The 14,456-nt window shown below is 39.5% G+C and overlaps 1 protein-coding gene and 1 pseudogene across 10 annotated transcripts in view; both read left to right on the top strand.

Moving 5' to 3' along the window:
• Positions 1–14,456, top strand: part of MCM9 (minichromosome maintenance 9 homologous recombination repair factor) — a 123,960-nt gene that overhangs the window by 76,956 nt on the left and 32,548 nt on the right. For 6 of the 10 annotated variants that reach the window (XR_004808557.2, XM_049114948.1, XM_035704994.2 and 3 more), the window contains exons 9-12: positions 10,359–10,561; positions 11,158–11,361; positions 12,489–12,571; positions 13,017–13,162. Coding sequence is in view for 8 of the 10 variants with exons in the window: in XM_049114948.1 (XP_048970905.1) it covers positions 10,359–10,561; positions 11,158–11,361; positions 12,489–12,571; positions 13,017–13,162 (636 nt within the window). In the remaining 2 variants the exon portion in view is untranslated. Of the gene's footprint in view, positions 1–5,335; positions 5,532–10,358; positions 10,562–11,157; positions 11,465–12,488; positions 12,572–13,016; positions 13,163–14,193; positions 14,426–14,456 lie in introns of those variants that run through there. The other 4 variants (XM_035705001.2, XR_004808566.2, XM_035704979.2 and 1 more) reach the window with 4 other exon arrangements.
• On the top strand, positions 2,318–2,448 carry LOC112645768 (U4 spliceosomal RNA; annotated as a pseudogene).

Genomic DNA, 14,456 nt, shown 5'->3' with positions numbered 1-14,456 from the left:
TCTCTCCTGTTTCAAGTGACTAACATCTGGTTTCTCTGTGAAGAATTTTTAAATCTGAATTATAATATCCTTTAAGGACATTAGTATGAACCATGGAATCAATAGCTGGCTGACCTCCACAGCTACAGAGGATTTCTTGGAGGTTTTATTTTTTAATGTGTCACTTTGCTTACACTGCTCAGGAGTTAGGATTCTAGGGCAAGGTATCATAGACTCTTCAGTAATAGATAATAACTTTTGCTATTTGCTGAGGATCATAGTAGGTGAAAATCTGATACCAAAATATATATTTTGTGCTACTAAATTATACTCATAAGGCCAGGTAAGAAATACAGTCTAAATTTTAAAAAAATTTTAAAAACAAGCATGATGGCCATTTATTGTTTTGTTCAGTAAACCTATTTTGAGCACTAAGCAACATCATGCTCTCTGCTAGCTCCTCACATCACAAGGATGAAAAGACAAAGCATTTGTTGTGAAGATACTCAGAACTTTATAGTGAGACAGACAAGTAGACATCTGTTGTACATGCGATTCTAACAGCCATAGAAGGGCCACAGCACCAGTCCCACCTAGCTGATCTTCAGTTTTCTACCTCATGCCAGGCCTACGCATTGGCCTCTCAGAGGCGGGACCTGGGAATCTGTATTATTAAAACCCACCTTAGTTTTCTTTGATGAGCCCCCAGGTTTGCTCTACACACCAGGCAACCTGTCTGCCTCTTCCTCTCGATCTTGTGAAGCTGCATCTCTGTTGGCATCCTCCTCGGAAGAGCCTCAGGTGAAGGTGGGGAGACAGGGAGAGGTGGGAGCAAGTCCTCCTACCCAGTCCCACTGAGAGGGCTCTGACTCCTAGGGGACTAGGAGACACTGGAGCAGGTTGAGAAGTATCCTTAGAGGCATCTCATGCCACCTGGATGTGAAGACGTAAGTTCAGATCATGTACTTTGAGAGTTTCTGTTCTTTCTGGATGCTCCATGTAAGCAGTATTCTGACTCCTGTTCTGGCTTATGACTTTGTTACCCTTTACTGAATCAATCTAGAGTAAAAGGCAATTTGTTAACTTAATCAGCCTATTATTAAAAAGCGAGAGTGTGTGTATATCTGGCATTTAAGATTACCAAATATGTATATAATGGATTGTGAGAATATCACTAACATATTTTTATTCTGTATAGTTTTGTAAGGCTTTTTACCCCATTTTTGGGGGTGCTAACAGGTTGGTTTTTTTTTTTTTTAATTGAGACCCTAGTGTAGAAATGTTGGATAATCTAGAAACATATATGACTTTTGCATTACAGGCTGTTGTTTGGCTTGTTTTGGCAAGGAGACTACTCAAATACTGGAGTAGTTTTTAGACAAATCTGGAGCTCATTAGATTTGTCTTGTATTATTTAGGGTAGGCTAACTGCTGTAGCAAATAGTGGCTTAACGCATTCTAAGTTGTGTCTTGCTCCTGTGTGTGTGGGAAAGGAGTTATTCTAGCCCATGAAATCATTTAGGGGCCCTGGCCCTTCCTAGAGCTCTTTAGCCTTTGGAACTGGTCCTGAAGACTGTTGGCATAATGTTCCCAAGTTGTTGCATAGACCAATAGTTTGTTCCTTTTCATGGCCCAGTAGTTTTCCATTATATGAATATACCAGGGGTTTTTGGGTTTTTTTATTTTTATTTTTTAACCACTTTGTTTATCCATTATCACTTAATGGAACTTTGGGGTGTTTCCACTTTTTGGCTATTATGGATAATGCTACTAAGAAGATTGACATAGAAGTTTTTATGTGGATATGTGTTTTCATTGCTTTGAGGTATATAATAGAGATTCCTGGGTAATATGGTAACTGTATTTAACTTTTTAAGGAACCATCAAACTGTTTTCCAATGCCACTATACCAGTTTACAGTACCTGGAGCAGCATAAGAAGGTTCTCATTTCTCAACATTCTTGCCAGCACTTATTGTCTTTGTGAATATAACACTCTTAGTGTGTCTAAAGTAGTATCTCACCTGTGGTCTTTTTTTTTTCTTTTTTTTTCTTTTTTTTTTTAAGATTTATTTATTTATTTATGATAGAAAAAGAGGGGCAGAGACACAGGAGGAGGGAGAAGCAGGCTCCATGCCGACGTGGGACTCGATCCTGGGTCTCCAGGACCGCACCCTGGGCCAAAGGCAGGCGCCAAACCGCTGAGCCACCCAGGGATCCCCCTCACCTGTGGTCTTGATTTGCATTTCCCTAATGACTAGTGATACTGGGCATCTTTTCATGTGCTTATTGGCCATTTGTATCTTTGTTAGAGAAATATCTATTCAAGTCCTTTGCCCAGCTTTGCGCAGTGGCAGTATCATAGCCAATGAGGTTTATCCGAGATGCGAGTATTGCTAATTCAAATCCTTTGCCCATTTTTCAACTGGGTTGTCTTTTTCTTGTTCAGTTCTAAGAGTTATATGTATATTCTATATGTAAGTCCTTTCATAGATATATGATATGCAAATAATTTCGTTCTGTGGGTTTTTTCACTTCTTTGATGGTGTTCTTTGAAGCACAAAGTTTTCAATTTTGATGAAATCAATTTTATTGGTTTTGTCTTTTTTCGCTTGTGCTTTTGGTGTCTTATCTGCCACAGGTTGTTTTACAACTTGATAGCAACAAAGACTTTCTTTAGAGTGAGATTGTGGTTTCTTCAGCAGCACTGATCCCCTGGAAACTTAGGCCTTTCTCATCTCTTTGCTTCCCATCAATTGTATGTGTCAGTATCCAGAGTTCTTTTCTTCACATTTCTCAAGCCTGGTTTGTTAGGTTTTTGTTTTCTTTTCTTCTTTGTCTTAATCTTAGTTTGGGCTGCTGTAACAAAATAACATTGGCTGGGTGGCTTCAACAGCAGACATTTATTTTTCACAGCTCTGGAAGCTGGAAGTACAAGATCAAAGTGCTGGCAGGTTTGGTTCCTAGGGAGGAACTTCCTCCTGGCTTGTAAACAGCTGCCTTCTCGCAGTGCTCACATGGTCTTTCCTTGCTTTGTGTGTATGTGTGTGAGCTTGTGTGTGCATGTATGTATCTTTGTGTGGAGAGAGAGAGAAAGAAGGAGAGAGCCCTGGTCTCTCCTCTTCTTACCACAAGAACATTAATCCCGTTATGGGGGCACTACCCTCATGACCTCATCTATACATATCACCTCCCTAAGGCCCCAACTCAATATCATATTGGGGGTTAAGGCTTCAACATGTGGATTTGGGAGAATCACAAACATTCAGGCTACTATAGCCTCCATTTTTTTTATTGTGGTAAAAAAAGAATCATAACGTGACGTTCACCATCCTAATTATTTCTCAGTGTACAGTTCAGTGTTGTTAAGTGTATTCATATTCACATTGTCATACCACTAATCTTCAAAACTATTTTCATCTAAAAAACTGAAACTATACCCATTAAACCACAATTCCCTATTTTCCCCTCTTCCAGTCCCTGGAAATCACCATTTCACTTTCTGTCCCTATGAATTTGACTACTCTAGAAATCCCATGTAAGTGTAATCATTCTGTATTTTTCTTCTGTGACTGACTTATTTCACTTAGTATAATACCCTTAAGGTTCATCCCTGTTGTGTAGTTAATAGTAGAAATTCCTTTCTTTTTAGGGCTGAATAATATTTCATTGTGTGCATGTATGTGTGTGTATATCACATTTTGTTTATGTATTCGTCCATCCGTGGACACTTGTGTTGCTTGGCCATTGTGAATAGTATCCCGTGAAAATGGGTGTGGCCTCCATTCCTCTTTTATTCAACCTAATTGCGGCTGCCTTAAGGCCATCTAAACTGAAGCCTTCACCTTTAACCTGGGTCATTTTATACAACTGAGAAGATTTATTAGGACTCTGTTTGTTGATCAAAGCCTTTTCAGCCCTTGTTCTTAATCTCTAGGGTCTAGAAGCTGTTTCTTTATAGCCTTTCAAAACTTCAAATTTCTGAGCTTTCTGTTCTCTTTCATTACTCCTTGGGAACTGGTCAGTTCTTTCTTATGCTCGTCTCTTTCCTGCAATATTTTGCTTAAGGCAGTTTTTCTAGCTCCTGTCATGGTCTGATGTAGGTTGAGGGTGGGGTGCTCTCCTCCACACAATCATCCAGGGCCCAGGCTTCCTCCCTCAGGTGGCTCTCTGACTCCATGGCTTTATCCTGGTCGATACTGGCAAAGACCAGGAAGAGGAGGAGGGTTGCACAGGAAGGCTTTTAGGGACCCACCTGGAAGTGGCATGTGTTCTTCCACCCCCATTCCACTGGCAGCACTTACCTACTGCAGTTCTACTCAACCATAAAGGAGGAAGGGAAACATGGCCCAGCTCTGCTCCTAGGGAGAAAGGGAAACAAGGCCTGGTGAACACACAACGGCCACTATCTCACGCAAGAACTGAATTTAGGGGTACCAGCATATCAATGGTGATTAAAACCATGAGTGGGGATGGGGATCACCCTGTAAAGGATGTAATGAGAGTACTGGGAGAGCATTGCAAAAACAAGAGCACATTCCAGGGAGCCTGTAATACTAAAAATAATTTATGTAACCTAACTTTTACAACGTTTATAAAAGTTATTACTATGCTTTTAGGAAAGTGAAAATGTGTGGACTAAAGGGATGCCAGGTGGCTCAGCGGTTAAGTGTCTGCCTTTGGCCCAGGCCAGGCCGTGATCCTGGGTCCTGGGATCAAGTCCCACACTGGGCTCCCTGCATAGAGCCTGCTTCTCCCTCTGCCTGTGTCTCTGCCTCTCTCTTTCTCTCTCTGTGTCTCTCATGAATAAGTAAATAAATATTTAAAAATTTTTGTGGACTACAAATAGAAAAATTATCATATGATTTTGCTCATGTATGGAATTTAAGAAACAAAATGGAGGACCATAAGGGAAGGGAGGGAAAAATAAAATAAGATGAAATCAGAGAGGGAGACAAACCATTAAGAGACTCTTAACTTTAGGAAACAGACTGAGAATCAATAGAGGGGAGTGGGGAGGGGAATGGGGTAACTGGTTGATGGACATTAAGGAGGGCATGTGATGGAATGAGCAGTGGGTATTATATGCCACTGATGAATCACTAAACTCTGCCTTTGAAACTGATAATATACTATATGTTAATTAATTGAAATTTTTAAAAAGTAGCTTTTTAGAAACCGGGATGTTTTCATTCCTTGATATTCATGTAGAAAACAATATATATTAGCGTGATTATTTTATGAATGTTGAAATATGTAAGTATAGAATGGCATTGAATTTTAGAAACACTGAACTAAGTAATTTTTCATTTATCATGTATTTAGTGAATGTTTAATGAGCATTTATTATGTGACAGGCATGTGAGGATAACAATAAGTCATAGTCCCTCAAGGAGGATCGAATCAAGTTGGAAAAAGATAAGGCAAGTCAGTAAACACCTAAACCATCAGGCAGGTTCTCTAAGACTACAGGAACTGTTTAAGATGTTAAACCATCGGGGTGACAGTCTACAGGTAATAAAAGAGTACTCGAGCTAAGCAGATCTGGGTTTGAATGGCAGCTCTGCTGCTCTCACTGGTGGGGGAGTTAACTTCTACTTTTTTAACTTCTACTTTTATTTCTAAGTTGGCGATATGTTATCTACCTTGTGAATTGTGATTGTGAATATTAGGAATAGTATGTATACATACAGCCTAGCACAATGCTTGATGTTACAGATATGGTAGTTCCCTTTATTATTGTTATCAAAGAAGGTGGAGGTCATCCTGGATTGGAAAAATCACCATTACCTTACACAAATTCATGAGTTCATTCATTCAGTAGTTATTTAGTAAGCCACCACTATGCACAAAGAAAGTACCTGGGATTAGACTGTGTTTGCATATCTGTTCTTATGCAGTAGTGTTTGTATCACAGGCATTTATACTACCTTCCCCTCTTTCAGATGACCATGCCTCTATTTTTCATTGCTCACATTTCCACTAACTGCCAATGAGGCAGCCTTTTTTCTTCACATGTCAATTGTCCTTGGCCCCCTTCCTTACACTAACTCATTTCATTTTGTCCCAATTTGGAATAATTTCACTACCTTCTTTCTGTGTTTGCCAGTTCATTTTCCTTCTCACATCATCATATATAGCTGTAAGATTGTATACCTCATAGATACTCAGGAGTCTCCTTAGAAGGTCTCTTTGCTGATGCTAATGCTGACACGGATGCCATCATCCTGCTGCTTGGCAGGCGCTGTATAGGACCTCCCTGTCCTCCAGCAGCTCTCTTGTAAACTAACTGAGGGCAGGGACCACTACACCTTCTTGAATTCTCAGTCTGGTCCTTTGCACACAGGAAATGGTTTATAAATATTTGTCAGTCAGAGAGAAGAACAGTCAATTTCACCTCACATTGAAAATAATTTTTTTAAGTATCACTTTATATGCAGTTGTATTTTGTTTCATTGCCAGTGTTCCAGCAGTATTCCTTTTCTATGATAAATGCAAACAGCCTCACTTCAGTAGGGATTAAATGTGCTTTGTGGGATTAGTTAGGAACAATTTACTACATTCTTTTTGGCAAACTGGATTCCAGGTTCCAAACAACTGCCTTTACAAACCCATTCTGGCACATAAATTATAAGATGTAGACCGTCTGTTCAGCATTTTTCCCTTTCAGTAATTTTTTAAAAGGGGATTTGGTTTTAAAGGGGGATTTAGTGCCTTGTTTGTCGTTCTCTTCTTTGATAAGTGTCTTTACCACAAATAAAGATTCTCAAACTTTTTCCGTCTTACAGCATGGTCTGATCGCTAGAGCCAACTGGAAATAGATCAGACATTAACGAATGTAGCACATGTTTGCTGATGTCACCAGGCTGTGACTGCTGAGAGGCAGACATGCCACTATAACTAAAAATGGCTATTGAATGAAGAATATACAAATTTATATAGAGAAAAGAACCTACATTTGTTGTTGTTAATGAATATGCCATGTTATTTTGAGGACTTGCCCGTCATTAATAAGTTTAAAAACAGTATCTATGTGATGGCATATCCATACCTGCGGCACCCCTGCTCTGTTGCAAGCCTCTCCTCATGTCCACAGTTCCCCATCTTACCTGCCCAGACCTCCTTAGTCTGTCCTTCCCTGTTGCTCCTCAAGAACATGATGCTTTTCGTACATCTGATGGTTATCCAATGTCTTCTTTGGAAAAAGAACTATTCAAATCCTCTGCCCAGTTTTTTAATTGGATTGTTTGGTTCTTTGGTGGTGAGTTGTCTAAGTTCTTTGTATATTTTGGATATTAATCCCTTATGGATTTATCCCTTACAAACATTTTCTCCTGTTCAGTAAGTTGTCTTTTGTTTTCTTGATGGCTTCCTTTGTTGTGAAGAAGTTTTTTATTTTGATGTATTCCCAATAGTTTACTTTTGCTTTCATTTCCCTTGTCTTGGGAGACATAACTAGAAAAATGTTGCTATTTGGGGCACCTAGGTGGCTCAGTCAGTTGAGCGTCTGACTCTTGGTTTCAGCTCAGGTCATGATCTCAGGGTTCTGAGATCGAGCCCCCCACTTCAGTTGCTCAGCACAGAATCTGATCGTCCTTCTTCCTTACCCTCTGCCTGTGCCCCTTGCTGACGCAAGCATGTGCTCTCTCACTCTCCCTCTGTCAAATAAAATAAATAAATTTTTTTTTAAAAAAGAAAGAAAAATGTTGCTATGACTGATGTCAAAGAAATTACTGCCCGTGTTCTCTTCTAGGATTTTATGGTGACAGGTCTCATGTTTAGGTCTTTAATCCATTTTATTTTTGTGCGTGGTTTTAGAAAGTATTCTAGTTTCACTCTTCTACATGTAGCTGTCCAGTTTTTGCAGCATCATTTATTGAAAAAAAAAAAAAACAACAACTATCTTGTCTTCATTGTGTATTCCTGCCTTCTTTGTCATAGATGAATTGACCATGTAATCATGAATTTATTTCTGGAGTTTCTATTTTGTTCCATTGATCTTTGTGTCTATTTTTGTGTCAGTGCTATATAGTTTCGATTACTACAGCTTTGGTAGTATATACCTTGAAATCTAGAATTGTGATACCTCCATTTTTGTTCCTTCTTTCTCAGGCTTGTTTTGACTATTTGGGGTCTTCTGTGATTCTTTGTTATTATTTGTTCTAGTTCTCTGAAAAATAATGTTGACATTTTGATAGAGATTGGATTGAATTTATAGATTGCTTTGGGTAATGTAGACATTTTAGTAGTGTTTGATCATGAGCATGGAAAATCTTCCCATTTGTGTCATCTTCAATTTCTTTTATCAGTGTTTTATAGTTTTCAGAGTATAGGTCTTTTACCTCTTTGGTAAAGTTTATCTCCAGGTATTTTACTCTTTTTGATGCAGCTGTAAATGGTGTTGTTTTTTGAATTTCTCTTGCTGCAATTTCGTTTTTTAGTGTATAAAAAAGCTACAGATTTCATGGTACTAATTTTGTATCCTACCACTTCACTTATTTGTTTATTCTAGTACTTTGGGTAGATGCGTTAGGATTTTCTGGACCTGAATAGACATTTTTCCAAAGAAGACATACAGATGGCCAACAGACACATAAAAAGATGCTCAGCAGCGATGATCAGGGAAATGCAAATCAAAACTATATCAAGATATCACCTGTTAGAGTGGCCAGAATAAAAAAAAGAAACAACAAATGTTGGTGAGGATGTAGAAAAAAAGGAACCCTCATACACTGTTGGTGGGAATGCAAATTGGTATAGCTATTGTGGAAAACAGTATAGAGTTTTCTCAAAAAATTAAAAATAGAAATACCATATGGTCTAGTAATTCAAAAACACTATTTCAAAAAGATATATGCACACTTATGTTTATTGAAGCATTACTTATAAATAATAGCCAAGATAGGGAAGCAGCCTGTGTCCATCAATAGATAAATGGATAAGGAAAATGTGATCTGTATATACACATACACAGGAGTATTACACAGCCATAAAAAGGATGAGATCATGCCATTTGAGACAACATGGATGAACCTAGAGTATTATGCTAAGTAAAACAAGTCTGAGAAAGGCAAATACCATATGATTTCACTCATAAATGAAATCTAAAAAAATTTAAAGCAGAATTATTTTTAAAGATTTTATTTATTTATTCATGAGAGACAGAGAGAGAGAGAGGCAGAGATACAGGCAGAGGGGGAAGCAGGCTCCACACAGGGAGCCTGATGCAGGACTCGATCCCGGGTCTCCAGGATCAGGCCCTGGGCTGAAGGTGGCGCTAAACCGCTGAGCCATCCGGGCTGCCCTAAAGCAGAATTATAACTATAAATACAAAGAACAAGCTGATGGTTGCCAAAGGGGAGAGAGATGGGAGTTTGTGAAAAACAGGTGAAAGGGAGAGGGAATGAGTTCAATTTGGAAATGAGTAGGTCACAGGAATAAAAAGCAGAGAGCATAAGGAATACAGTCAATGATATTGTAGTAGAGATGTAATGGAACAGGTAATAGGTACACTTATGGTGAACATGGAATAATGTATCAACTTGTCAAATCACTTAAATTATGCACTTGAAACTAATGTAACATTGTGTGTCAACTATACCCAAACGAACGTGATGCCAATCAATCCTTATTTTTCCTGATTTCCTTTTGCCCTCTCCTTTCCCCTCTTTCTCTCCCTCTGTCTCTTTCTTGCTCTCGTTCTCTCTCTCTCGTTCTGACTCTTGTTTCTTTAACTTTAGAAAAATCAAGAGAAGTGACCACACAGGAAGTTTTTACTTCAACTACTCACTGTTCTCCAAAGTCACCCTTACCCTTACCCCTCACCTGCAGTCTCACAAATACATGTGTGTGGATGTATGTGTGTATATTTGTATGTAGATAGATAGATAGACACCTTCATTTAAAGAAGTCCAGATGTTATGAAGGAGTTCAAAAGCTACTTGATCATGTTTCTTTAATTATCTCTTCCATCCACATAAATGAATACACATCATCTTTACTTCCCCTGGGAACTTTATCCTTCTAGAATTTACCATAGTCGTCTTTCTCTTACCATTATAGCTCATAGATTACAAGCTCTTTCAGAGCAGTATCCATGTTAATTTTGTATACCTCTTAGCACCCAGTAGAGGGATCTGCTCATTGTAGGGGCATTAGAAATGTTTATTCAGTAGTAACTTCCATTCTGGATAGGCTTCTATAAACGTACTGCCTTCAAACTTAGTTTGTGATATGTCCTTGTATCATTCCACATGCTCTTTCACACAAGTCTCTCTCAATTTTTAAGCTACAGGAGCAGCCCCTTTTCATTAACAAGTTTAATTTTGTTTTTTTATTTTAATCTCAACAGTCAGTGAATTGTACCTTCTCTTTTAATAGCCTTGTGTGTAAGCTGAACACAAGGACCACCATCCTGGCAGCAACTAACCCCAAAGGCCAGTATGATCCACACGAGTCTGTGTCTGTGAACATCGCCCTTGGCAGCCCACTCTTAAGTCGATTTGACCTGATCCTGGTTTTGCTTGATACCAAGAATGAAGACTGGGATCGTATAATTTCTTCCTTTATCTTAGAAAACAAAGGTACGTGGAGATAAATCATTCAAGGTAACAAAGAAAAAGTAGACATAACCAAATGAAATTCTCTTTGAAGAAAATTAGGTAAATACCCAAGGTACTGTATCTAATGGTCAATAGACGCTTGCACAGAAGGCAGTAAGGGAAGCCATTTAGTGCACCCAAAATAATGAGCAGAAGGAAAAGGGCCTACTGATGATATTATAGTTGGTAAGAATGTTCTTTGTGATGAAAGGGGGCAACGTCATGATACATAATTGCCACTCACCTCTTGTACACAAAGAAAACTGGACTGAATTATGAAACAAACCCCTAAATGTAAACTTTAAATTAGATTTATTCAAATACTATGTATTTACTAGGACAGATGAGAGTTATTATCAGTAATTTTAGCCCCTTTAGGAAGTTTACCTTTATTAAACTTCAATCCTAAAGCTACTTATTCTTGAACTATATGCTATGCAGAGTCAGATCTAAGTTTCAGTGGCCATAAACCTGGAGGTTATCTTTTTAAAAATGAGTGTAAGAACTTTATCAGAACCCTTCAAGTAAGGTGTTTGCCTGTTCTTAGAAATTACTGACCTAACACCTGATATGTACAGGTTATCCAAGCAAATCAGAGAAGCTCTGGAGCATGGAAAAGATGAAAACCTACTTTTGCCTAATTAGGAATCTACAGCCCACACTGTCTGATGTGGGTAATCAGGTCCTTCTCCGGTACTACCAGATGCAGAGGCAGAGTGATTCCCGGAATGCTGCCCGGACCACCATCCGCCTGTTGGAAAGCTTGATCCGATTAGCAGAAGGTTTATTTCATTCAACAAATAATACTTCTTTTGGGTGTGCAATATGTACAAGGCATGGAGTTTGGCACCATGAATTCAAAGATGAATAAGAAGAATCTCTAAGGTGCTCATGGTTACTTAAAAAGTGAAGGTTTTGAGCTATGGAACAAACCTCCATCCTTCTGGGGACAGATTATGGGTATTGAGTAGAATGTAGTATCATTAAGAAAGAGGAATCTTAGTGAAATCCTTCATTTAGAAAGCCTTACTTACTAATGTTTCTTTCTCGATGGCCGTCTGTTAGCATTTTGGATGGAACACTTTCTTGATTAGCGTTGTTTCCCATAGAGCATCTCTGTTTTTTCCTAATTGCCATTCACAGCCCACCACTACTGTAGCAAAGCCCAGCCCAAGGCATGAGCCTTACATACATACATACAACTAATGCACATCTCAAGACTTTTCCCCTAATACTGGGTTTTATATTTAGCCCTTGTTAAAATAATTCTAAAAAAACCCACATTCCACGTGGACTGAATGCATCACGACAGAATATATGCTTAATAAAAAGGTCTGTAAGACAAATGCATTGTACTTTGTTAGGGATTCATAGCCGATAATAAGACAAGAACTACTGCAAAGACAAGTAGTTGAATATTAGAAATATGCTTCTATAACCCCTTTGTTTTTGGAGCCCAGAGTACTTTTTCATATAAATGCCCAAAATTGCCACGGGCTGTGCAAGATTAGGCCCATTACTAGGGAAACCACTTTAAAGCTAGTTGAAACTAGACTTTTGTATTTGTTTTATTTTATTTTTTTTTTTAAATTTTTTATTTATTTATGACAGTCACACACAGAGAGAGAGAGAGGCAGAGACACAGGCAGAGGGAGAGGGAGAAGCAGGCTCCATGCACCTGGAGCCTGACGTGGGATTCAATCCCGGGTCTCCAGGATCGCGCCCTGGGCCAAAGGCAGGCGCCAAACCGCTGCGCCACCCAGGGATCCCATTGTATTTGTTTTAATAAAATGAATTCGTTATTAGTAGCTCATTCATTAAATATAATTTTTTGGGGGGATCAGATAAAGTGTTACATAATCATCTCAAATACTCATTAAAAATTTTTCTGTCTTCGTAATTTTCTTAGCTCATGCTCGCCTGATGTTTCGTGACACTGTGACTCTGGAAGACGCAATTACAGCAGTGTCAGTAATGGAATCCTCAATGCAGGTAAGGGTATTTTGCACCTAATATTTGAACCCTAATTATACGCCTGTAAGAAAAAAGATAATTTATATATCAGAAGTCATAAAAATGATTATATTTTGGATATCCAAAGGAGACTATTTAAAAGGGGAAAAAATGATCATGGAAACATCCTTTGTATCAGTAGCATTGCTTTTGCCCACTGGTGTACAGTAGGTGGTTTCACTCTTTTCCCTCTGCATATCCAAGGGATGCTCATGGTCCCACTAGTGACAATGTGCTTCCTGGCGCAGTGCTCATGACCAGGAATTGAGAACTGCTGAAATTTGAAACAGGCCCCAGGTGATTGTAATATCCAAGATGGCAGTGGAGAGGGCTCATCTGGGAGCAGTGGTCTCTAGTGTGTGCTTCCTCCATGCAGGCTGACCTGTGTCTCTCCCTGGTACTTTCTATTTTCTCACCCCTTCAGGGAGGTGCACTGCTGGGAGGTGTGAATGCACTCCACACTTCCTTTCCTGAAAACCCTCTGGAACAGTACCAGAGGCAGTGCGAACTTATTCTGGAAAAGCTGGAGCTGCACAACCTTTTGAGTGAAGAGCTAAGAAGACTCGAAAGGTGAGAAAAGAGATCCAAGAAAGGCTTATAATGAAAAATCCTTCTTTTGACATTTAGTGAAATGAAAGAAGTGGAAATTAAGTGAAAAACCTGTGTGTACTATCTGTAGGGGATAGGCTCAGTTATCTATTGCTATATAATCAACTACCCAAGAGCTCGGTGGTTCAAAAAACACCACCACCACCATTTTAGTGCTCACTTTTCTGACAGACAGAAATTCAGGAGGGTTCAGTGGAAATGCTTATCTGCACTCCACATAGTGTTGTCTGGGATCACTCTTGTGTTCAACTGGGAGTCCAGGTAGAACTGGAACATCCTGAATAGCTTCATTCACATAGATGGTGCCTTCGCTGGGATGGCTTAAATGGCTCGGGGCTGGCTGGGCTTCCTCTAATAATGGGGAATAGCTTACGGCTCAAGCAGAACAAAAATGGAAGCTGCCAGGCCTCTTATGAGCTGGGCCAGAACTGGTACTACATCATTTCTGCCACATTTTATAGTTCAGAGCAAGTCACAAGGTCAGGCCCCATGCAAGATGGGGGGGAGTAGACACCACCTCTTGATGAGAGGAGTGACAGAGACACACAGGAATAGAGGAATTGATGGCTACCATCTTTGGCGACCACCTTCCATAGCTACGTTTCCTTGGCTTGCTGCTTGGTGAGCCTCATAGAGAACACTGGCTGGTCCTGTGGTCTGTATAGCCAGCTATAAATTAATTTACCGAATTTATACCACTAGTTCCCAGTTATATAAGAAGCACCAAGGTTGGCTACTCCCAGTTTACCCCCCGAGACAAACAGTTTCCATGGAATCAAGAAATTTCAGTAAATGGGCTTCATTCTGTTTACTGCCACTACTTCTTCCTCTTCTCTCTTTGGCTCAATATAAGTAGAGCATTGCTAGTCAGAGAGGTGGCTGGGAATGCTGTTGAGGAGGAGGAAGTTGGACTCCAGGAAAGTGATCTACCCCAAGCCAGACCCAGACACAAAATATTTTCATAATTTGGCTTTATCATTTTTCCTTGCCAGGAGAGGACATGTGCAAGGGATTTTACATAAAGAATCTTAGAGTTTATCAGGATGCCTGGGTGGCTCAGTGGTGGAGCATCTGTCTGCCTTAGGCCCAGGGTGTGATCCTGGAGTCCCGGGATCGAGTCCCACATCGGGCTCCCTGCATGGAGCCTGCTTCTCCTTCTGCCCGTGTCTCTCTTTCTCTCTGCGTCTCTCATGAATAAATAAATAAAATGTTTTAAAAACAGAATCTTAGAGTTTATTAATATTTTAATTTTATT

The sequence above is a fragment of the Canis lupus genome, chromosome 1, assembly GCF_003254725.2.
Source record: "Canis lupus dingo isolate Sandy chromosome 1, ASM325472v2, whole genome shotgun sequence".
NCBI lineage: Eukaryota > Metazoa > Chordata > Mammalia > Carnivora > Canidae > Canis > Canis lupus.
The sequence above is the reverse complement of the archived record's forward strand: the minus strand, read 5'-3'. Positions and strand labels throughout refer to the sequence as shown.